General features: G+C 35.3%; 1 protein-coding gene and 1 long non-coding RNA gene across 2 annotated transcripts; both read right to left on the reverse strand.

Annotated features, from left to right (window-relative positions):
- Positions 1-4,910: 4,910 nt before the first annotated feature.
- LOC147792341 (uncharacterized) lies at positions 4,911-8,050 on the reverse strand. The gene is made up of 2 exons (XM_087124453.1): positions 7,162-8,050; positions 4,911-5,032 (listed from the first exon to the last, which is right to left on the reverse strand). Exons 1-2 carry the CDS (start codon positions 8,048-8,050, stop codon positions 4,911-4,913), a joined length of 1,011 nt encoding a protein of 336 aa, XP_086980579.1.
- An 11,912-nt stretch (positions 8,051-19,962) lies between these two features.
- On the reverse strand, positions 19,963-22,040 carry LOC111779901 (uncharacterized). Its single transcript, XR_015421548.1, has 2 exons — positions 21,836-22,040; positions 19,963-21,474 (listed from the first exon to the last, which is right to left on the reverse strand). It is a non-coding gene; the product is annotated as an uncharacterized LOC111779901 (long non-coding RNA).
- Positions 22,041-23,356: the final 1,316 nt, after the last annotated feature.

The raw sequence follows: 23,356 nt of genomic DNA on the forward strand, positions 1-23,356 counted from the left end.
TCATGTAATGATATGACTGTGACATGTATAAGAACGTTAAGGCTATGATAAGTTAGGAAACGATATGACCACTAAAAGTTTACGATATGATATGGTTATGATACGACATGTGAATGACGGATATATGTATATGTTATCATATGATATGAAAATGACATGATATATGCCATGGTATGAGATATGTGATAAATTGACATGTTTACGATATGATATATTGTGATGCAATATGTTATGATACGATATGTATATGATGAAATGTTATGTTAAAAGCATGGCACGTTATGTTATGTCTCCTAAATTGTGTGTATACAGCATGATACGAATGTCATGAAATCACGATAAATGGCATGAAATATAACCCGGTTAGAATTATGTATGATATGGGAAATGAAAAATAAGAAATGATATGATATGAATGAAAAACTGTGGCGAGGTTATATTTAATAATGTTGAAAACGAAAAAATATTGGGACCTCATGCATTATGTGTGCTCATGCATTTGGGGATACCCCTATTCCATCACGATGGTACGACGCGTACACCACAAGGCAGGTGAAGTATCATCCTATTTTACATAATGCTGCCGTGACGGTTGCTAATTCTAATAGGCGTCCGGCTTAATTCTTCCACAGTCCCTTAAATTTTACTTAACTTAGGGTTCATATATATTTTTAACGATTCCTACCGGTAAAACTTGAGAAAAGTCTAGATTTGTTTGAAAAATTTCTATACTTTCCTCATCGTGAATCTCCCACTTCGCTCAATCTCAAGTCACGGTTTCATAATTGTATGTCATATTTTGGATACCTCATATCACAATCCATGTCGTACATTGTGACACCTTTAAATCACCTCGAAACTTTCACATCTACCGTTGTCCTCAAATGATAGTTAATAGGATGTTAGAATTATTTTCACAAAGATAAGAAACATTAAAAGTGGAAAAGAAAATTTAAACATGTGGAGTAAAAGTAATGTAAAATAATGTCACAAAAATTTTTACTTTCCCACTACGAGTCATCTCCATGTAAAAATAAAAAATAAAAAATCCTTCGAGGTTGCCGAGAAAAGGGGTAAATCTAAGTGTGACTGCCAGAGTTCATAGGACGCCATGGACGTCGAGCTTTGACATTATCGTTATTACTCTTTTGAAGAGTTGGTGAGCTGAAGATTTGATTCGAGATGTTGAAATAGACAGAGACCTCCGAATTGTTTACCCGAGACAATCATCCTCAATGTAGCCAAGTCCTGCATAACACAAGAATCAGGATAGAAGGTGACATAACATTTCATGTCATTGGTAAGTTTGTTGATATGGACATTAGGTTTAAATTGAATGAAGGCACACATAAAACATTGTTTAATTTAAGGTGAGGATTAAAGGAAACATTGCCAGTATTGTGACACATGTGCTGTCCCTCCATTAGGCAAATTTATTGTAGATATGGTGGCAACGTTTGGTTCATTCATAATAGAAGCTTCGGATACTATATGATTCGTAGTATCCATAGCTCCCGTATCGAGAATCCATGGATTAGAACTTGTAGAGTTAATAGATATTGCAGATACTGGAAACAAACCTGCAGCATTGATGCTATTGTCAGAATTACTAGAATGATGATGATTGAGTGCAGATAATGCTTGTGCTAACTGTTGTAATTGCTCAGAAGAAAAATTTGGAATGGAATTAGGTGATTGTTCTTTTGTATTCAACTGAGAAACATCGGCCATATTTGCAAATGATCGATATCCATGATTCTTGCGTTGATTGACTTGTATTGCCCTTCCATAATTATTTTTCTGTCGACATCGATCTTCTTTATGTCCCCTTCTATCACAAAATTTATAGTAAAACGTAACGATTCGACACTCATCAATTGTATGACCACTTTTATTGCAGTGTTCACATGATTCGTCTTTGGTGAATTTTGAATATGTTGTTTTCTTCCGCAAAGTTGATGCAATCGAGAAATTCTCAGTATGTTTAGAAGTTACCCAATACTACATCTCTTCTTGTACAAGTAATGAATAGGTTTGTCTCACATTAGGTAATGGAGTCATCATCAATATGTTAGATCTCACCGTTTTATAAGACTCGTTCAGCCTCATGAGTAGTTGCATCAACTTGTCTTCTTCGCGTTGATCATGTATTTGTCATTGATTATAGGTAAATGGTGTGCGGTGTTAAAATATCATCACTATTCCAATAGAATCAAGCCTAATAATTATACGAGCCCATTGTATATTTATTTTAGTAGAGATTTTAGGAAAGATAGTAGATATTTTAGGAAAGAGATCTTGATATTTTATGAAAAAGATTTAGATTTGTTAGGTCTAGATTGCGTAGGGGATAGTATAAATACCCCTCGACCCTACCTAGTTTTTCATCCCATGAAATCCGAAGTGTCTTGTATTTTCTTCTCAATTGGTCTTAATAAAGAGTGTGAGTGTTTCCCACATAGAGTTGTGTTCAATAATCTAGTATCAGAGCGAGGTTAGTATAGGTTGTCTGATCTCTTGAAATTCTTAGTATACTTTGTGGCAGCAGCAGCTTTGTCTGATCATCCACATCAGAAACGATTTCTTGAGATTATTAGTGAGTGAGTTTCTTTGTGTCGTGAGTAGTCTGTGACTCTACAAGCCTTGTGTCAAAAATGCTTGTTTGGTATTACTGAGGTATTGTCAACACAATGGGTGACTTCCAAATCGTAGGAGGAATAAAAAAACTCAACAACAACTACTACAATACGTGGGTAACATGCATGATGTTCTATTTACAAGGACAGGATCTTTGGGAGATCATTGGCGGGAGTGAAACTATGCCGGCAGTAGAGGATACGAACGATGCCTTGCCCAAATGGAGAATCAAAGCCGGCAAAGCAATGTTTGCCCTGAAGGCCACAATCGAAGAAGAGATGTTAGAACATATTTGAGATGACAAGACACCGAAAGAAGCATGGGACACGTTCGTGGTGTTGTTCTCCAAGAAGAACGATACGTGGCTACAACTTCTAGAGAACGAGCTATTGTCAATTTCACAACATGACATGACGATTGCTCAGTACTTCCACAAAGTCAAGACGATCTGCCAAGAGATTACTAAACTAGAATCGAAGTCTAAAATTCGAGAAGATCGAATGAAGAGGATCATTATCTACAAATTGCGACCATAATATATAAGCTTCATTATTGCTGTACAAGGATGGCCCACTCAATCATCACTTGTAGAGTTTGAAAAATTGTTAGCCAGCCAAGAAGCCATGGCTAAAGAAATGGGAGGCATCACATTAAAGGGTGAGAAGAAGAACTCTACACGAGTGAAAGTCGGTGCAACGATAACCCATCTTCCAAACGTGGATACAAAAACGGTGACAAAAGAAGGAGTCATCAAGGAACTGCACAACCTGAGAGAGCTCAGAAGAATGACAACAGGAGTTCTCAAGGAAAGAGATTTGAAGCTAATTGCTATAATTGAAGGATGAAGGGCCACATGTCTAGAGATTGTTGGTCCAAGAAAAATCTGTCGAAAGCAATGTGGCATCCTCCAACATGGAGATGGAGGAGAAATGGGATGCAGAGGTACTATATGTCATAGAAGAAGACGAGCTAGCACTCATGGCGACGATGGGAGACCATATAAATTATGAGAATGACTGGATCGTTGATTCAGGATGCTCAAACCATATAACTGGCGATCAGAGTAAATTGCAAGACAAGAAAGAGTACAAAGGAAGCCATATGATACGCAGAGCAAATTACGACAATCATGTCTGGCAAAAAATCTAATACAGTGTCACTATATAATGTTTATCATGTACCGGATATAAAGAAGAGCTTGTTGTCAGTGCCACAACTAACAACATGAGGAAACTACTCTTGTTTGGGCAAAAAGATGTAAAAGTCTATCAAGTTGTTAAGATAATAGGAAAGCTAACAATAAAAGGACGAATAGTGGAGTCTGCCTACGTCCTATTTGCAGAGTCTGCCTATATTGACAAGACCTAAAAGAATGATACGACATATCTATGGCATGCAAGATTGGACATGTTAGCTACCATAAGTTGAAGCTAATTATGCAGAAATCCATGCTTAAAGGTCTACCACAACATCTAAGAAATTCTACAACAGATGAAAGTCTTACCAGATTCAAACATCGAAGAAATTCTACAACAGATGAAAGTCTTACCATATTCAAACATCGAAGAAATTCTACAACAGATGATGGGGGAGCAAAATACGCAAATTAAATAAAAGGTTGATGCGCCTGAAGATCCAAGTGACATTGGTATTGGAAAGCAAGAGGTGACTCAATCAAGCGAATCTGATAAAAATGAAACGACATGTCAGCAACTTAGGCGATCAAATAGAATCCGAAGGCCAAATCCTAAGTATGCAAATGCAGCTATTGTAGAAGACAGAGTTTACGAACTAGAGACATATGAAGAGGCATCACAAAACTCTGTTTGGCAGAAAGCGATGGAGGAAGAAATTATAGCCCTAGAGCATAATCAAACTTGGGAACTAGTGCCAAGACGTAGAAGTTGATCGCACAGAAGTTGATCGCATAGATGAAGGATTGTTTCTCTGCCAACAAAAGTATACAAGAGATATGCTTCAGAAGTTCAACATGTTAAAGTGCAAGCATCGACGAAGACAAATGCCAAGATTTGATATCATGAAGAAAAAAAGTTGAATGATGAAACGACATACCGACAACTAGTAGGCTGTCTTATCTGCCTAACTTTAACTCGGCCTGATATTTCTTATGCAGTTGGGGTTATGAGTCGGTACGTGCGAAGAACAAAGAAGCCCCATTTGGATGCAACTCGACGGATTTTAAGACATGTCAAAGGTACAATCGACTATGGTCTTTTGTACAAAAGAAGCAAAGACTGCAAACTAGTTGGATACTATGATGCTGACAATGAAGGAGACCACGAAACTCGGGGATCAACCACTGGGTATGTGTTCAAGTTTTGATCGGGAACAATTTCTTGGTGTAGCAAGAGACAACCAACAGTATCATTATCAACTACACAAGCAGAGTATAGAGCAGCTTAGGAAAGTACATGGCTGAAACTCTTGAGGGAAGATTTGCACTAGAAAATTGACTATCCAATATCACTTCATTGCGACAACTATTAAACAGGTCTACAAACCTCCTTTAATATTTAATTCAAGTCAAATACTTAAGCTACGGAGAATTAATGAGCCTAAAGACATGACTCAAACCTATATGTCGAGCATAGAAAAGTCTTTAAATGTAATAGCAAAAAGAAAAAAACAAAAGTTAAGTTAAAAAAAAAAAAGGAATAATAATAAATAAATAAAAACCATCCTTCTCCACTTCTCTCAACAAACCTCTCATCCCTTTCCCAATTATCTCTCCTCAACCCACCTATTATTCTAGACTATCAAGTTGTGAAAAAAAAAAAATAAATAAAAACTAAAATAGTCTCCACCCATACACTCAAATGGACGTGAAGAGAGATCTGGTCATATTGTTAAGGTATATGTTAATTTTTTTTTCCTTTTATTGTAATTTCATTTTTAGAAAATCACATTAAATTATAAGTTAAATCTTCCGTAATTGTTGCAATTATTTAGGCTTGAGTTAGAAATTAGATGTCAATACATTTATACTAATTTTAGTAAATCATATTAATTAGTAATGTCACGTCAGAAATTATCAGTAACTTCAGATTGTAATTGTTAGTGAAAGAGGGATTGATTGAATGATTAATGAGAAGGTTGAATTATGAAGAGCAAGAATGCTCCATATTTATACAGAGAATACAAAACATATTCAGAAAATCTACCTAAAAATCTGCAGAAAATCTGGTAACAAACCAGTAAACAAATCAAAATAAAATCTAATCAAATCAAAACTAAATCAAATAAAAAACTAGATCTAACTCCTAACGGAGATTTAATTAGATACTAACTGACAGCAATCTAAACAAATACGTGATCTTTAACACTCCTCCTTGTTTAGATGTTGTGAACTCCAAGCTTTTTTCTGAACACCCATCTTGCTCCAATTATTTTTCTGTTTAGAGGTCGATCAACCAACTCCCAGATTTTGTTTTTCTCGATCACTGAAAGCTCCTCCTCGGACAGGTGCATCATCAACCAAAGCATCTTGTCGTTCATCTTTAGATTCTTCTAACATGCCAACAAAGATGCCAACTTCTGACTTTTTGTGAAGCTTATCATGCTTGACCTGTGAAATGTAAATGAAGCAAAGACACCCAAACACTCTAACGAACTTTAAAGAAGATTTGTAACCATACCAAATTTCAAATGGTGTCGGGTCCTTCACAACTTTTGTTGAAATTCGATTTTGCAAGCACATAATAGTGTTTGCTGCTTTTCCCCAAAAACGTTTTGGAAGATCCTTCTCATGAAGCATGCATCTCGTCATCTCCATTATGAATCTATTCCTACTGACACTGACGCCATTCTGTTGAGGAGTGTATGGTGTTGTCAATTGATGTTCAATTCCAGCCTCTTCACAAAACCTATTAAAAGTTTATGAAGTGTACTCTTTGCCATTATCTGATCTTACAGTCTGAATCAAGCATGCACCTTCATTCTCAACTCTGGCTTTGAATTTCCAAAATACACCTGCAACTTCTGACTTTTGCTTCGGCAAGAATATCCAACACATTCTTGTTAGATCATTAATAAAAGCAATGTAATAAAGATTACCATTTAGTGATGGTGTTCGCTGAGGACCACAAAGATCAGTATGAACCAGTTGCAACTTTTTCGAGCCTCTCCATGCCTGTTTAGGAAAGGGTTGCCTATGTTGCTTCCCAAAGTTACAAGCACGGTAAGGAGACATGCCATCATCAATGTCAGTGAGTTCTTCTACCAGCTTCTTTGACTGTATCTGAAGCAAACCTCGATGATGAAAGTGCCCAAGTCTTTTGTGCCAAGTCCCAGTGGCACCAGCTCTAGATATAAAGGCCGTTGGATTTAGAGCAAAGCTTTTTCCTTTCATTTTGACGTTGAACAAGTCTTTGCCACTAGCATCTTTGATCAAGAACTGCTTATTCTCAAACAACACTTTATAACCTTTATTAAGTAACTGATCAACGCTCGAGAGATTTTGATCAATTTTAGGCACAAATAAAACATCTGGAATAAATTTTGTACCTTCATAGCTTGTTATAGCTACTGTGCCTTTTCCCTTGACTTCCAAGTGTTCATCATTGTCAATCCTCACTCTCTTATCTTCGATGTCTCTTAATTCCTCAAAAAACTCCTTGTCATATGTCATGTGATTTGTGCACCCACTGTCAATCAACCAGCTCTCGCTTGATTCTTTGCTTGAGGAAGAAGTGACCATAAACAATTGATCTTCTTCTTCTTCTTCTTCTTGATCAACGACCTGTGCATCTACTTCTTTCACCAGATCTTTGGCTTTGCAGATCACAGCTTCATGTCCAAGTTGATTGCATTTGGAGCAGAAGGCGTCAGGTTTTCTCCAACACTTGTATGGTGGATGACCTTTCTTCTCACAATGGTGGCAAGGTAGATAGGATTTTTTGAAAACTCCTCCTTTTGTCTTTTGATAATTGGCAGGTGAATCTCCATACGTCAATTGATTTTTGAAATTTTTGTTGTTTTTATACCTGCGGCTGTCTTGATGCGTAACAAGTAAGGCACCTTCAATCACCCCTTCTTGTCTCATAGACCTCCTTTGCTCTTGCGCTTGTAAAGCATTCAAGAGCTCTGTAAGAGAAATCTTTGACAAGTCTTTGGTGTTCTCCAGAGTAGTAATGGTGGCTTCAAACTTCTTTGGAAGAGTGACTAGCAGCTTTTCAACGATCCTGGAATCATTTAATACAGAACCAAGCAATCTCACCTTGTTGGCGATGCTGAGAAGTCTGTCAGAGTACTCTTTTACCGACTCTGACTCCTTCATCTTCTGCAACTCGAAATCCCTGATCAAATTCAGGACTTTCATTCCATGAATCCTCTCATCTCCTTCATATTCAGCCTTGAGATAATCCCAGATTTCTTTTGCTGTTTTGAGGGACATTATTCGCATGAAGATCATTTCAGATATAGCGGCAAATAGGCAAGCTTTTGCCTTTGATTTCCTTGTCTTCTTTTCCTTCTGTAATTTGATTTGTGCTACAGTAGGATCTGCTGGAAGCGAAGGGACCTCGTAATCCTCTTCTATTGCTTCCCAAAGATCCAACACCTCCAAATAAGTCTCCATACGAACTGCCCACATTTGATAATTGTCTCCATCGAAGACTGGTGGTGCAATAGCTGAAAAACATGATTCTCCCATTTTGATCTCATAGATCCCTTAAGAAGATAGCTCTGATACCAATTGTTAGTGAAAGAGGGATTGATTGATTGATTAATGAGAAGATTGAATTATGAAGAGCAAGAATGCTCCATATTTATTTAGAGAATACAAAACATATTCAGAAAATCTACCTAAAAATCTGCAGAAAATCTGGTAACAAACCAGTAAACAAATCAAAATAAAATCTAATCAAATCAAAACTAAATCAAATAAAAAACGAGATCTAACTCCTAACGGAGATTTAATTAGATACTAACTGACAGCAATCTAAACAAATACGTGATCTTTAACAGTAATTCCATATAAGTGGACAAATGAATAAATTAAAAATCCGTCAAATATTCGTGAACACACTAAAAAAAGGAAAGATTTTAAAACGGTTAATCCAATGAAAAATAAAATAAAATGAAAGATTTGAAGGTAAGAATCCCAGCCAAGAGAAGAGAGGAGGGAGAGATAAAGGGAAACTATAAAAACAAAAAAGAACGGAATGAAAAGCACCAGAAGAGAGAGAGGAAGAAAAAAAAGAAAGGAAGATCTCAGAAGTACTAGATTGTTATACTAGTAAATAATCATATATTCTTATTTCTAAAGTAATTTTCAAATATATTATGAAACTATAGTATCAAATAAATTGTATGTCACCCAGAATTGTATTGTTAGACATATTATATTTCAAGAAATATTAAATCTAAATGGAAAGATTAAGAATTTGTTAAATACTTAATAAAATTTAGGAGTTAGAATTACGGAAGAAATTCGGTGAATATTTTTAATAAGGTGAAACACCTTGGCATAAGTGAGAACGAATTCGAGGAGCAAAAGCAAGCTAATTTGTAGTTAGATAGAACTTAGGCTAAGGCCATCCAAGTAAGTGGTCTTACTATTGGCATGATTATATTTGATGTTGACACGTGCCTCGTAGTTCTGCACGTGTCATATATATCAATATGTGTGAATTGTTTATAGATCAATATGCTTATAATATGTTATATATATGTTATAATATGTGAATTGTACAATAACACTTACGATACGAGGTGTTCATATGTTTGAGATAGGATACGAGAAGGATGCATTAAACGTAATGTAACGATAGGAGTAAGATATGTTCATGGAACATTAAGGTTAGGGTATGTATCGAAGTGCTATGGACATGAGAGATTGACAAAAACGATATGGTCACGATCGATTGATAAAAGAATAAGATAGGGTTATGGGTAGAAAGGGATACAATTATGATAGATTGATAGAAGATAGCATTCGATATGACTAAGGTACGTTCATGTAATGATATGACTGTGACATGTATAAGAACGTTAAGGCTATGATAAGTTAGGAAACGATATGACCACTAAAAGTTTACAATATGGTATGATTATGATACGACATGTGAATGACGGATGTATGTATATGTTCTCATATGATATGAAAATGGCATGAAATATGCCATGGTATGAGATATGTTATAGATTTTTAACCATTCCTACCGGTAAAACTTGAGAAAAGTCTAGATTTGTTTGAAAAATTTCTATACATTCCTCATCGTGAATCTCCCACTTTGCTCAATCTCAAGTCATGGTTTCATAATTGTATGTCATATTTTGGATACCTCATATCACAATCCATGTCGTACATTGTGACACCTTTAAATCACCTCGAAACTTTCACATCTACCGTTGTCCTAAAACGTTTCTTTAATTCTCACACTGATAAGAAACATTAAAAGTGGAAAAGAAAATTTAAACATGTGAAATAAAATTAATGTAAAATAATCCCACAAAAATGTTTACTTTCCCACTACGAGTCATCTCCATGTAGAAAAAAAGAAAACCCTTCGAGGTTGCCGAGAAAAGGGGTAAATCTAAGTGTGACTGCCAGAGTTCATATGACGCCATGGACGTCGAGCTTTGACATATTCATTGTTACTCTTTTGAAGAGTTCAACATGAAGCCTCCATTATTTCTTCTCCTTTTCTTTTTTTCACCCTACAAATTTAAATCTCTCTTTGGTGTATGATTTATGCAACTCTTAAAGCATAGATGGTTGGATCTGTATAATTTTAAATAAATATTTGAAGGTATATATTTTATTGGGGATTGAAATTAAAATTAAAAATTAAAAATTAGGGTCCGATTTGGTTTTATTTATCTGTATTAAGTTAATGATGGATTATTTTAAAAAATAAAAGCTAATAATTAGCCTAAGCAATTTATTTAGATTTTGAATAACAGGCTACTCAATTTAATTATGAAGTAATCTTTCCATTTAGATTCCGTGTATATTGAATTAAAATGTCATTTTAAAAACTATCACAAGTCACAAATATTTTACAACATTTTATTATTATTATTATTCTTCTTCTTTTAAAGCAAAGTATGTCCCCTTAGCTTAATTTTCAACTCCTTATGGTATGTTCATTAAATAATTTCCTAAAAGAGATAAATCATTCTGATATTTATTTTTTCTGGTCTAATTCAAGAGATTTATAACGAAATTGTTGAAATTTTGAATTAATTATTTGTTCTGCCTCGTTCTTATTAACCATGTCTATTTTTCTTCTAGTTAAATGTGCATAAAAAATTGATAAATATCCTTAAAAGAACTATTTACATCTCTACCTTAAATCTACTTGATAATGCTAATTAAGGAGAAAGTATAGAAAATGCAACCGTTCTAGATGTGTTTAACACAACTTTGTTTTTCCATCTCCACCAAAAGTAGCAAATGAAAAAGAATTGATATTTATCATTCATTGCAATTAATTTTTTTTTTGGGCAGATATTAACCTTAAACCAGCTTTCCAAACAGCTTTAACAACTTAAGCTTTTTTTTTTTTTTTTTTTTTGGCTATATAATGAACCAAAATCAAAATGATTAAGCATCAACAAAAGAGTTTTGTGTATCTAAAACAAAATGAAGACTCTAACCACCTTCGGTTTTATCTTATTCTTGGCTTTGGAATCAAGCATTCTTATTAACACATGTTTTGCCGGATTCAATAGACAAGTTGGAGGGGAAAAAGGGCAAAAACCAGCAAGCAGATGGCAAGTGACTATTTACAATTATCAAACAAACTCAGTTTTAAATGCTCATTGCATGTCAAAAGACAGACGACGATTTGAGCGAACGCGTTTTGGCCAAGCAAGCTCAATTCAACTGGAGCTTCAGAATGAACTTTTTGCGTACGACTCTGTTTTGGTGCAATTTTAATAGTTCTAATGGACATGCTTCATTTGAGGTATTTTGGCCAGAGAACTCGTTTTGGCTCTCTGAAAGATGCGACTTTAAAAACTGCATTTGGGCAGCTTTTGATGATGGGTTTTACTTAAAAAATATTCCTTCGGGGAAGTTTGAATTGATACACCCTTGGAAAAAATGATTCTACATCGAGTTGATTGCTTTCACATGTAATAATCCCACAAAACCTACTCTTTTTTTTTTTTTTTTTTTTTTTTTTTTTTTTTTTCTTCTTTTCTTCTTTTCTTCTTTTCTTTTCTTTTATGTTTGATTGCTTTCACATGTAATAATTCTACATAGAGTTGTGGTGTTTCCTTTTAGACTTGGGATGTTGTATATTTAAGTCTAATAAAAGTGGGAGGAATGGTTTGGGATTTTATAGTTATTTTGATGTTGATAATTTGGTTGGGTTTCAAGTTTCTAGTTGTAACCACCCATGTTCAAGCTTGGAAATATGGATTTGGCATTTATTGGCCCTAATACTCCCCTTACGATTATTGTCACGTTATTTAGTCCTTGCTTCTAAGAATGAAAACTGTCACCACAGACCGACATAAGTCCTTCCGGCATGTCTTTTCCTCCCTCACATGTTTGCTCCAAGAAAAGCACATTTAATCTCGAAGTTCTTATGATTAAGCCACCAAAAAAGCAAGTGCATCTCGTTGATATAGGTGGTAAATTTCAATTCTTTTTAAGCACTTCTTAGTCATCTATACTCTCGATCACTTTCATTTGGATAGAATCCATGTTTATTCATGTACTCTCTTTAACTCGGGTATCACTCTACTCAAAATCCTTTAAGGATTAAGAAATATTTGAGGTTTTAAACTTGAAAGGGTAACAATTTAAGACGAAAAGAAAATATGTATAATAATTGAAAATGGTAATGTTAAGATCATAAAAAGGATATATGGAAAGAACTCAAGTCAATTAATCGATTTACAAGGAGAGATTAAATATTTTTTGGTCTAATCTTATAAAAACTGATTGTATATGATACCCCCATCACTTGTCTTCACATGAACGATATGGATCAAATCATTTGTAACAATTACAAAGTGGGCCTATCAATACTATTATCTTAGTACTTGAAGTACTTATCTCTCCATAAAATTGGTAAATTTTACTAACCTACATATACCATCTAGCAATTCTTTGTACTAAGTTTATTTCATATTTGAGTTTTCAACCATATGGAGACTTTTAACTAAATAGTGCATGTATGGCAATGAAAATGAATATACATGTTTCCATTTTATTTAAAAATTTCGAGAACCAAAATAGAAGAAATTTGAGAAGGAGAGGATCCCATTGTAGTTACCGGAAGTATATGATTGGCCTTGAGAGAGAAAAGAGGGTAGCCTAAGCTTTGGATAGTTGGTTGTGATGCTTTACTAAATAAAGTCTAACCTAAGAAACAAACACCCTTGATATCCTTTTGGTTTTTTTTAGTTTTTCTTGTAAGAGCTTTTACATAAAAATCTATCTTTAATAGTTGTCCACTGTAGGTTTGTTGGAGTGCAATGATTATATATATATATATATATATATACATATATGTATGTGATTGGAAAGGATCCAAATGAAACACAAACAAATCCTAAATCTATACAAAATAAAGGATATGAATAATCTCTATATGATTTTGTTGTTTACTTTTGCATCAACTTCTAATGTTTTCACTTGTTTTGCGAGCCAATATCCAGAATCGCATTGAAAAGTGACGATTCTTAATTATCAAGACGTACGTTTACTGACTTATTGCAAATCAGAAAATGATGACTTAGGTAAATAAGGGTGTTCGCACCATGACAAGTTATTCAACCAGACCATATTATTTTATGTATATAGATCAAGCTGAAGATTGTTCAAACTCGAATTTTAGGAATCTTCATCACTCGATTCTTGTCTTGAAACATTGCCCATAACTTCGTATTTATAGATCAAGCTTGCATCGCCATTGATTGTTCTAGAATTGTGGTGAATTTTCTCATTCTTTTTATTTTAAACATTTCTAAAATTTCAGTCATAAATATCTAAAACGATGAAGGTGCTACCGACATTGGTTTTCAACTTTAACCATTCGATCTACAGAACCTTGAGCCTTGTTAAACATATCCAAATATTATCTCAATCCAACGATTGAATGTGAATATATGATTGACTTTCTTTCACTGGACCGTTCTGGAACAAAATTTGGTTGCATATTCTTTTTTAATTACAGTTTTGTAATTAAGTGGAGCGTCAAGGGTATTTTTTTTTGGTAATTTGTCACATTTGGAATATTTTATGATTATTTTCCTCAAAACATCCATATTTTTTCTTAAAATCCTTCATCCCTTGATGTTGTTGGTCAGTTTTTCCTTCTCGACCATCTTGAAATTCCTTCTAGATAAGGAAAATCGAGAAAGATCCTTGGTAATTGAAAAAAATGACTTTTTTGCCATTTCTCCTACTTTTTCCTTTCCAATCTTTGTCCAAAGGCCTTAAATTCTTAAAATTACTTCTAACGGCCTAGAAATGACTTGCTAAGACTCTTGTCATTCTTGATCCTCTTAATTTCTTTCCTTGAATTCTTTGGATCTTACACGGGCGACTTGTTCTTATTGGAGCTAATTTCCTTTATTTTTTGGGGTGTTACATCATATCTCGTCACTTGGCTCCCCAAGTTGTATTTATCAATCACAGTTTTGTACATGATCCTAAGATGAATTGGTTAACTCTTTACTAGTCTCTATGTCGCACATCTACGTATCATGAATATATGAGGTCCACTCTTTCTTGGAACATTTTCCATACTACACTGAACATAATTATTTGATTCATAAGCATCATAAACAAAACCTTAAACCAAACGACCACCAAGAGATCTGGATCAGCTAAATAAGGTTCATTTGAAATAGTTCTTGTTTTTTTTCTATTAAATGATGGAACAATTTGATAACTATTTGAAATATGGAAATGAATTTTATGTTATGGTCGTTCGGGTACTTCACCTAGTCTAATTTTCATAGTGTCTCACGACCTTGCCTAACGGGGCTTTTATTTGGTCATCATATGTAAGGACCAGGCTGAGTAATTAAAACACAACACAATAGTTAAAACACAAAACGTTTCAAAACAAATGGGTTGAAGACGACGGGTGAGGCTTGTCTATGACACCTACTCCAGAGTCGGCTCCCAACCTCGACTAAATCCTTATTACCTGAAAAAACAAAAAAAATCAAAATAAGAAAGGAGTACAAGACTCAGCAAGTAGCCTACTTGTAGGCTCTTAATCTTGTCCTTTATATGCTAGGATATTGCACTCTTTCTTTTCTTGTTCTTGTTTTTGTTGTAAGTACCTAGGCCCCTTAGTTCTGTTTCTGACTTGAACTTCTATTAAGAATGAGAAATAGAATTGGGATCGAAAGCGCAATCTTCATTAATATTCACAATGTTTAAATAGGATACAAGCTACCAACTAATACCTAACAACAAGGGAAAATATAAACTAACTAAATCTTGAGAATAAAATAAAATATACTACCAATCAAATCATGAAGGAAAAAATATTAATTGATTATGAATATCTAAGATATATTCAACAACTAATTATTATACTATATTGTCCACATATTATATCTTAATATTCCCCCTCAAGTTGGAGAGTGTATGTCAATCACACCCAACTTGTCTTTAAAAAAATCAAATTAATGTCTTCCCAAAGTTTTAGTGAAAATATCTACAAATTGCATTTTAGTCGAAACATAACATGGTTTGATGATTCCAACTTGTATTTTTTTCTCGAACTATATGATAATCTATTTCTATGTGTTTCGTACGTTGGTGAAAAACTGGATTGGCTGCTATGTGTAATGCTGCTTGATTATCACAATACAATAATGCTGGTTCTGACAGTGGAACTTCCAAGTCTTGACGAATATATCTTATCCAAGTTAACTTTAAACAAGTATTTTTCATATCTCGATACTCGGCTTCTGCTGATGATCTGGACACCTTGGTTTATCTTTTAGACTTCCATGGAATAATTGAATTTCCAAGGAAAATGCAGAACCCAGAAATAGACCGCTTGAAAGTTCGACAACCACCCAAGTCTGAATCACAATATGCTTGTAATCTTACGTTGTTTTCAGATGGTAGTAGAAGTCCTTGACAAGGAGTACCTTTGTTGTATCTCAAAACTCGAAGAGCTGCCTCCCAATATGGTTTACGTGGTTCATGCATAAATTGACTAAGCATACGAACTAAATACACTATGCCAGGCCTAGTAACGGATAAATATATTAATCCGTCAATCAACCGTTTGTATGTACTTGGATCATTCAACTTCTCTCCTTCCGTTAAAGAAAGTTTTAGATTTTGCTCCATAGGAAATTTTTTTGGACGTGCTTCTGTAAGACCTGTGTCTTGAAGAATGTCTAGAGCATACTTCCTTTAAGACATAAAAATTTCTTTTCTAGACCTAGAAAATTCAATGCCTAGGAAATATTTCAAATTCCCTAAATCTTTGATAAGACATTTTTCGAGTAAACTAGTTTTGAGATGTTGAATTTCTTTGAGCATTGTCTTTATTTTGTATATAAAGAGTAATCTGTTACTGAATGTAGCCTGCATATTGTATAGTGGTAGAGAATATGGAGAAACAATTGCGAGGAGCCTGTTTTAAACCATAGAGAGATTTATGGAGCCGACATACTATATTCTCCCCCTGTCGGCGAATACCCGGTGGTAAAGACATGTAGACTTTCTCGTCTAGATTACCATGGAGAAAGACATTTTGAACATCCAACTAATGAGTGAACCATTTTTGAGCAACGACAATAGTGAGTAAGCAACAAAGTGTAGTAAGTTTCGCTGCAGGAGAAAATGTCTCTTTGTAATCAACACCCTCAACATGAGTGTATCCCTTTGCTACCAATGAAGTTTTATAACGTTCAACAGAACCCTCAGAATTGTGTTTAATCTTGTACACCCAACGACAGCCAATAGCTTTATGGCCAGGTGGTAGAGGAACGAGAGAAGTATGCTGCAATTTCATCATTCATAGTCTGCGGCCATAATGGGTCGCCAACTGCCTCATCATAGGTTTTAGGTTCTGTCTTGGCTGTAATAAGAGTTAGAAAAGTACGTTGAGTAGGAGAAAAAGAAGAGAATGAAAGGTAATGATGAAGGGGATACCTGGTGCTAGTGTTGGGACTTGAGCTAGAGGATAAATGATTGGCTCCAGAAGACATCTCATAAACATTATAACAAGCTAGAAGCTGTTTGGTACGAGTAGAACGTCGGAGTGGAACTGATGTATCAGGTGGGATAAGGTTAGAACTAGTGGGTGAATCTGGAGAAGGAACAGAAGGCGGAGGAGACGACGAAGTAGTAGGTGAAGGAATAGAAGGTAGGGGAGGACTATAATGGATGTTTCAGTAGGATGAATCTTGAAATGGTAAAATGGGAGTTAAAGGAGCTAATTGTCAAAGTTTGTGAAGCTGATGAAAAAGGAAAATCATCATCACAAAATTTAACATCACGACTGATAAAAAAAAATAATTTAATTTGCATGTCATACAATTTGTAACCTTTGTGACCACAAGGATATCCTACGAAAACACAAAGAATTTCCCGAGGTTCAAATTTTTGCTTAGGGTGTACTACAGTTGCATAACACTTACAACCAAAAACTTTAAGATGGTGAAATGTAGGTGGTTGTTTGTAGAGTGCTTCAAAGGGTGTCTTGTTAGATAACAATGGTGATGGTGTTCTATTTATAAGATAAACAACAGTCAAAATGCACTCTGACCAAAAATTAAGTGGAACCTGTGACTGAAAGAGAAGAGACCTAGCTACATTTACCATATATCGATGGTTGCATTCTACGACTCTATTTTTTTTTCTTTTTTTTTTTTGGAATATAGGCACAAGTGCGCTGAAAGTCAATGTCACAAGAAGTAAAAAATGGTTGCAAAGATAAGAACTCAGTCCCATTGTCTGATCTATCTATCTTGATAGTAGTATGAAATTTAGTTTGAATGAATTTAACAAAGTTCATTAACAAATGAAGTACTTCTGATTTATGTTGCATAAGAAAAACCCAAGTACATCGAGTAAAATTATCATCAATAGTGAGAAAAAAACGCAAACCATAATGGGTTAGAAATTTATGTGGTCCCCAAACGTCACAATATAACATATCGAAGGCTTTGAGTTGTTATCGAGCTTCTTGGGAAAGACAGTCTAGTTTGTTTTGCTAATGGGCAAATACTACAGTTATGAGAAAAAATAGCATTATTAAGATGCAATTGCTCAGGTAGAAATTTAAAAAAGAAAAAGAAGGATGACCTAGGCGTAAATTCCACAAATTAGATGACTGAGATACTTGGTGAGCTGAAGATTAGATTCGAGAGGGAGAAATAGACAGAGACCTCCGAATTGTTTACCCGAGACAATCATCCTCAATGTAGCCAAGTCCTGCATAACACAAGAATCAGAATAGAAGGTGACATAATATTTCATGTCATTGGTAAGTTTGCTGATGGACATTAGGTTTAAATTGAATGAAGGCACACATAAAACATTGTTTAATTTAAGGTGAGGATTAAAGGAAACATTGCCATTATTGTGACACATGTGCTGTCCCTCCATTAGGCAAATTTATTGTAGATATGGTGGCAACGTTTGGTTCATTCATAATAGAAGCTTCGGATACTATATGATTCGTATTATCCATAGCTCCCGCATCGAGAATCCATGGATTAGAACTTGTAGAGTTAATAGATATTGCAGATACTGGAAACAAACTTGCAGCATTGATGCTATTGTCAGAATTACTAGAAGGATGATGATTTAGTGCAGATAATGCTTGTGCTAACTGTTGTAATTGGTCAGAAGAAAATTTTGGAATGGAATTAGGTGACTGTTCTTTTGTATTCAACTGAGAAATATCGGCCATATTTGCAAATGATCGATATCCATGATTCTTGCGTTGATTGACTTGTATTGCCCTTCCATAATTATTTTTCTGTCGACATCGATCTTCTTTATGTCCCCTTCTATCACAAAATTTATAGTAAAACGTAAGGATTCGACACTCATCAATTATATAACCACTTTTATTGCAGTGTTCACATGATTCGTCTTTGGCGAATTTTGAATATGTTGTTTTCTTCCGCACTGTTGATGCAATCGAGAAATTCTCAGTAGGTTTAGAAGTTACCCGATACTACATCTCTTCTTGTACAAGTAATGAATAGGCTTGTCTCACATTAGGTAATGGAGTCATCATCAATATGTTGGATCTCACCGTTTTATAAGACTCGTTCAGCCTCATGAGTAGTTGCATCAACTTGTCTTCTTCGCGTTGATCATGTATTTGACGTTGATTATAGGTAAATGGTGTGCGGTGTTAAAATATCATCACTATCCCAATAGAATCAAGCCTAATAATTATACGAGCCCATTGTATATTTATTTTAGTAGAGATTTTAGGAAAGATACTAGATATTTTAGGAAAGAGATCTTGATATTTTAGGAAAAAGATTTAGATTTGTTAGGTCTAGATTGCGTAGGGTATAGTATAAATACCCCTCGACCCTACCTAGTTTTTCATCCCAAGAAATCCGAAACAATATAAAGTAGTAGTATTCTACAAAGTGTCTCGTATTTTCTTCTCAATTGGTCTTAATAAAGAGTGCGAGTGTTTCCCACATAGAGTTGTGTTCAATAATCTGGTATCAGAGCGAGGTTAGTATAGGTTGTCTTATCTCTTGGAATTCTTAGTATACTTTGTGGCTGCAGCAGCTTTGTCTGATCATCCACATCAGAAACGATTTCTTGAGAATATTAGTGAGTGAGTTTCTTTGTGTCGTGAGTAGCCTGTGACTCTACAAGCCTTGTGTCGAAAATGCTTGTTTGGTATTACTGAGGTATTGTCAATACGATGGGTGACTTCCAAATCGTAGGAGGAATCAAAAAACTCAACAACAACTACTACAATACGTGGGTAACATGCATGATGTCCTATTTACAAAGACAGGATCTTTGGGAGATCATTGGCGGGAGTGAAACTATGCCGGCAGTAGAGGATTCCAACGATGCCTTGCGCAAATGGAGAATCAAAGCAGGCAAAGCAATGTTTGCCTTGAAGACCACAATCGAAGAAGAGATGTTAGAACATATTTGGGATGACAAGACACCGAAAGAAGCATGGGACACGTTCGTGGTGTTGTTCTCCAAGAAGAACGATACGTGGCTACAACTTCTAGAGAACGAGCTATTGTCAATTTCTCAACATGACATGACGATTGCTCAGTACTTCCACAAAGTCAAGACGATCTGTCGAGAGATTACTAAACTAGAATCGAAGTCTACAATTGGAGAAGATCGAATAAAGAGAATCATTATCCACAAATTGCGACCATACTATATAAGCTTCATTATTGCTGTACAAGGATGGCCCACTCAATCAACACTTGTAGAGTTTGAAAAATTGTTAGCCAGCCAAGAAGCCATGGCTAAACAAATGGGAGGCATCACATTAAAGGATGAAGAAGAAGCACTCTACACGAGTGAAAGTCGGGGCAACGATAAGCCATCTTCCAAACGTGGATACAAAAACGGTGACAAAAGAAGGAGTCATCAAGGAACTGCACAACCTGAGAGAGCTCAGAAGAATGACAACAGGAGTTCTCAAGGAAAGAGATTTGAAGCTAATTGCTATAATTGAAGGAAGAAGGGCCACATGTCTAGAGATTGTTGGTCCAAGAAAAATCTGTCGAAAGCAATGTGGCATCCTCCAACATGGAGATGGAGGAGAAATGGGATGCAGAGGTACTATATGCCATAGAAGAAGACGAGCTAGCACTCATGGCGACGATGGGAGATCATATAAATTATGAGAATGACTTGATCGTTGATTCAGGATGCTCAAACCATATAACTGGCGATCAGAGTAAATTGCAAGACAAGAAAGAGTACAAAGGAAGCCATATGATACGCAGAGCAAATTATGACAATCATGTCTGGCAAAAAATCTAATATAGTGTCACTATATAATGTTTATCATGTACCGGATATAAAGAAGAGCTTGTTGTCAGTGCCACAACTAACAACATTAGGAAACTACGTCTTGTTTGGGCAAAAAGATGTAAAAGTCTATCAAGTTGTTAAGATAATAGGAAAGCTGACAATAAAGGAACGAAGAGTGGAGTCTGTTTACGTCCTATTTGCAGAGTCTGCCTATATTGACAAGACCCAAAAGAATAAGACGACAGATCTATGGCATGCAAGATTGGACATGTTAGCTACCATAAGTTGAAGCTAATTATGCAGAAATCCATGCTCAAAGGTCTACCACAACATCTAAGAAATTCTACAACAGATGAAAGTCTTACCAGATTCAAACATCGAAGAAATTCTACACCAGATGATGGGGGAGCAAAATACGCAAATTAAATAAAAGGTTGATTCGCCTGAAGATCCAAGTGACATTGGTATTGGAAAGCAAGGGGTATGAATAAATAATTGATATAACTAAATAATGAAGTCTTTTAAAATGAAATGGTTCAGTGAGAAATAATACAACTTTAATTTGGTCCTCTGATTGGAGGAAGTAGTGCATTCAATAGTTTAAGTTCATCCTCTTGTTCTTCCATAATATTACAGCATCACTCAAGTAGCAGAAAATGAAAGCGAGAAAGAGGACAAATTAGACCAATTAAGGAAAACAAAGTGTTTAAATTTGTCAAAAATATAGCTTTAGAACTTCAATTAGTAAGGATGATATGGTGGTATATTTGAAACAAACCTGGGAAAAACCATGCCCACAAAATTGGAAGATTTACTAAAGTATAACTCACAAAGTTGAAACATAGCCTTAGCTCCCCAAGTTGGTGCCATGAGTGAAACAAATTCTATAAGGAAAATAAACAACAACAAAATTCTATGAGAATTACACCCCTGAATCTAACTAAATCTCTTAAATTAATCAAAATGCTAGAAATCAAAAGCATCATCTCCAAAGCTGAATATCCAAATTAATTGAGAAAATGAAGGGGCCTAAACAGAGAGAACCAAACATCAAAACATAGAAAAACCCTAAACCCTAGAACAAAAAAGAAGAAATATCAATCCAAATGTTTAAGAAATGAGAATCCTGGATGCAAATCCACTCTGCTCATTCTTGTTTTAAAATGTAGGGTATTGTATACTCTTCCTTCAGGGCACAAATATTGAACTATACTCAATAGATTAAACACACATGTGAATGCTAACCTTGATTAAGAGCTTTTTCATTTGGCCCATATCAGCAACGTTGGCATGAGGATAGAGAAAAGACGAGTCATCCAGGATGCCCGACAAAAATGGAATACAAAAGGAAGAAAAAGATGAAATACATGGGTTATAACTCCAAATCCGTAGATTATGGTAAAATGGAGCACAAGGGGTAGAGAGGAAATTGAGAGAGAGAAAAAATCTAGCCTCCACCCATAAATTAGGGCAAAACGAAGGAAGGAAGAAAAAGAGTAAATAAAGACCTTACTATTTAAAAATATATATATCTAGCTCTTTTGTATTTTGTTTTGTGTCCGCTTTTTTTTTTTTTAATTTTGTGTCCACCTTTTTTTTCTCATTTTTTTTTATAGCATGTTTTAGAAAATGTTATCTTCAAAAGCTATAAAAAGGGTAATGTGTTGGAGTGCTTATTCCTGGGACACTATGGATGCGGCCCACTTTTGTATATGATATAAACAATGTGATCACTAAATTAAACATGTGGAGACATATGGGTGGGGGTGTCCTATGCAATGACTATGGCAAAAGATCGGACCATGAAGAAAACCACTCTCACTTTATAATGCCGTTCACTGTTGAGACTGATTTTTTCATTCGATGACCTAGGTAACTCGATCTTAATCCTGAGGTAGCTATGAACTCCTGTTTATTCGAAATTATCCTTAGATTTGCATGGGTGAGAGTGGTCCGAGTTCGCCGACTCAATAAGCCTCCTATTTCAGGGGTAAGACTGGGTGAATAGCTGGGGACACAGGGTGTAAGAAGGAATTCACAACAACCCACTTTTAGGGATAGAAGAGAGGTAGTTCCCTTAAGCACTTACTCCAAGTCTTGAACAAGGGGCTCCCACCCTCTCATTGGCCTGAGAGGGATTCGGTTTACTGGTTGGACCACAAACCAATTGTTCATTAGAGGATCAGTGAGACATAAGGAACAAGAAGTAACTTCAGGGGTAAAACGGAAAATTGACCTAGCTCTAGTTACGAACAACCTGTGAATGATCGACTTACTAATCATGGTTATATCAAATGGATAGAAATATATCTATACTGAGGGGAGTGCAACTGCTAGGCTATAGTGGAGTGTCCTAGTGGTTAACGAATGTTGGTTAACAAGGTTAATAATTGTGTGCATACCATGTTAATTTCAAAGATTTACATATTATGTTAAGACTAGGGTATTATGGTTGGAGATAGTTAGTTTTAGACATAACCTTCACCTAGAAGCCTAACAGACCACCACGACTTATGTGTTTAAATGTTAGTATGTTCCATGATGTGACAACATTGGTTGTAATATGATATATCTGGTGGCTACGATTAACGTATGTCTGTATGCATGTGCGGCCGGCGTGATTGTATCAAAGAATCTGCTAGCTTACTATGTGACTCAGTAGCTACTGCTATGTTTAGATATGCCACCTAGAACACGAGGAGGGGGTATTAGGGTTCGACCAACACTTAGGGGCAGAGGGAGAGGCGGAACAGGACGAGGTCTAGA

This window comes from Cucurbita pepo, chromosome 6 (assembly GCF_057944985.1).
Source record: "Cucurbita pepo subsp. pepo isolate OVF chromosome 6, ASM5794498v1, whole genome shotgun sequence".
Classification (NCBI taxonomy): domain Eukaryota; kingdom Viridiplantae; phylum Streptophyta; class Magnoliopsida; order Cucurbitales; family Cucurbitaceae; genus Cucurbita; species Cucurbita pepo.

Excerpts from the sequence above, each read along its gene's own strand:
- LOC147792341 (XM_087124453.1), bottom strand. The coding sequence starts at position 8,050 with ATGTCCCTCAAAACAGCAAAAGAAATCTGGGATTATCTCAAGGCTGAA. Across the intron at positions 5,033-7,161 it reads AGCTATAACAAGCTATGAAG|TTGATAATGATACTGTTGGT; the intron begins GTACAAAATTTA and ends CTGCTTGTGTAG.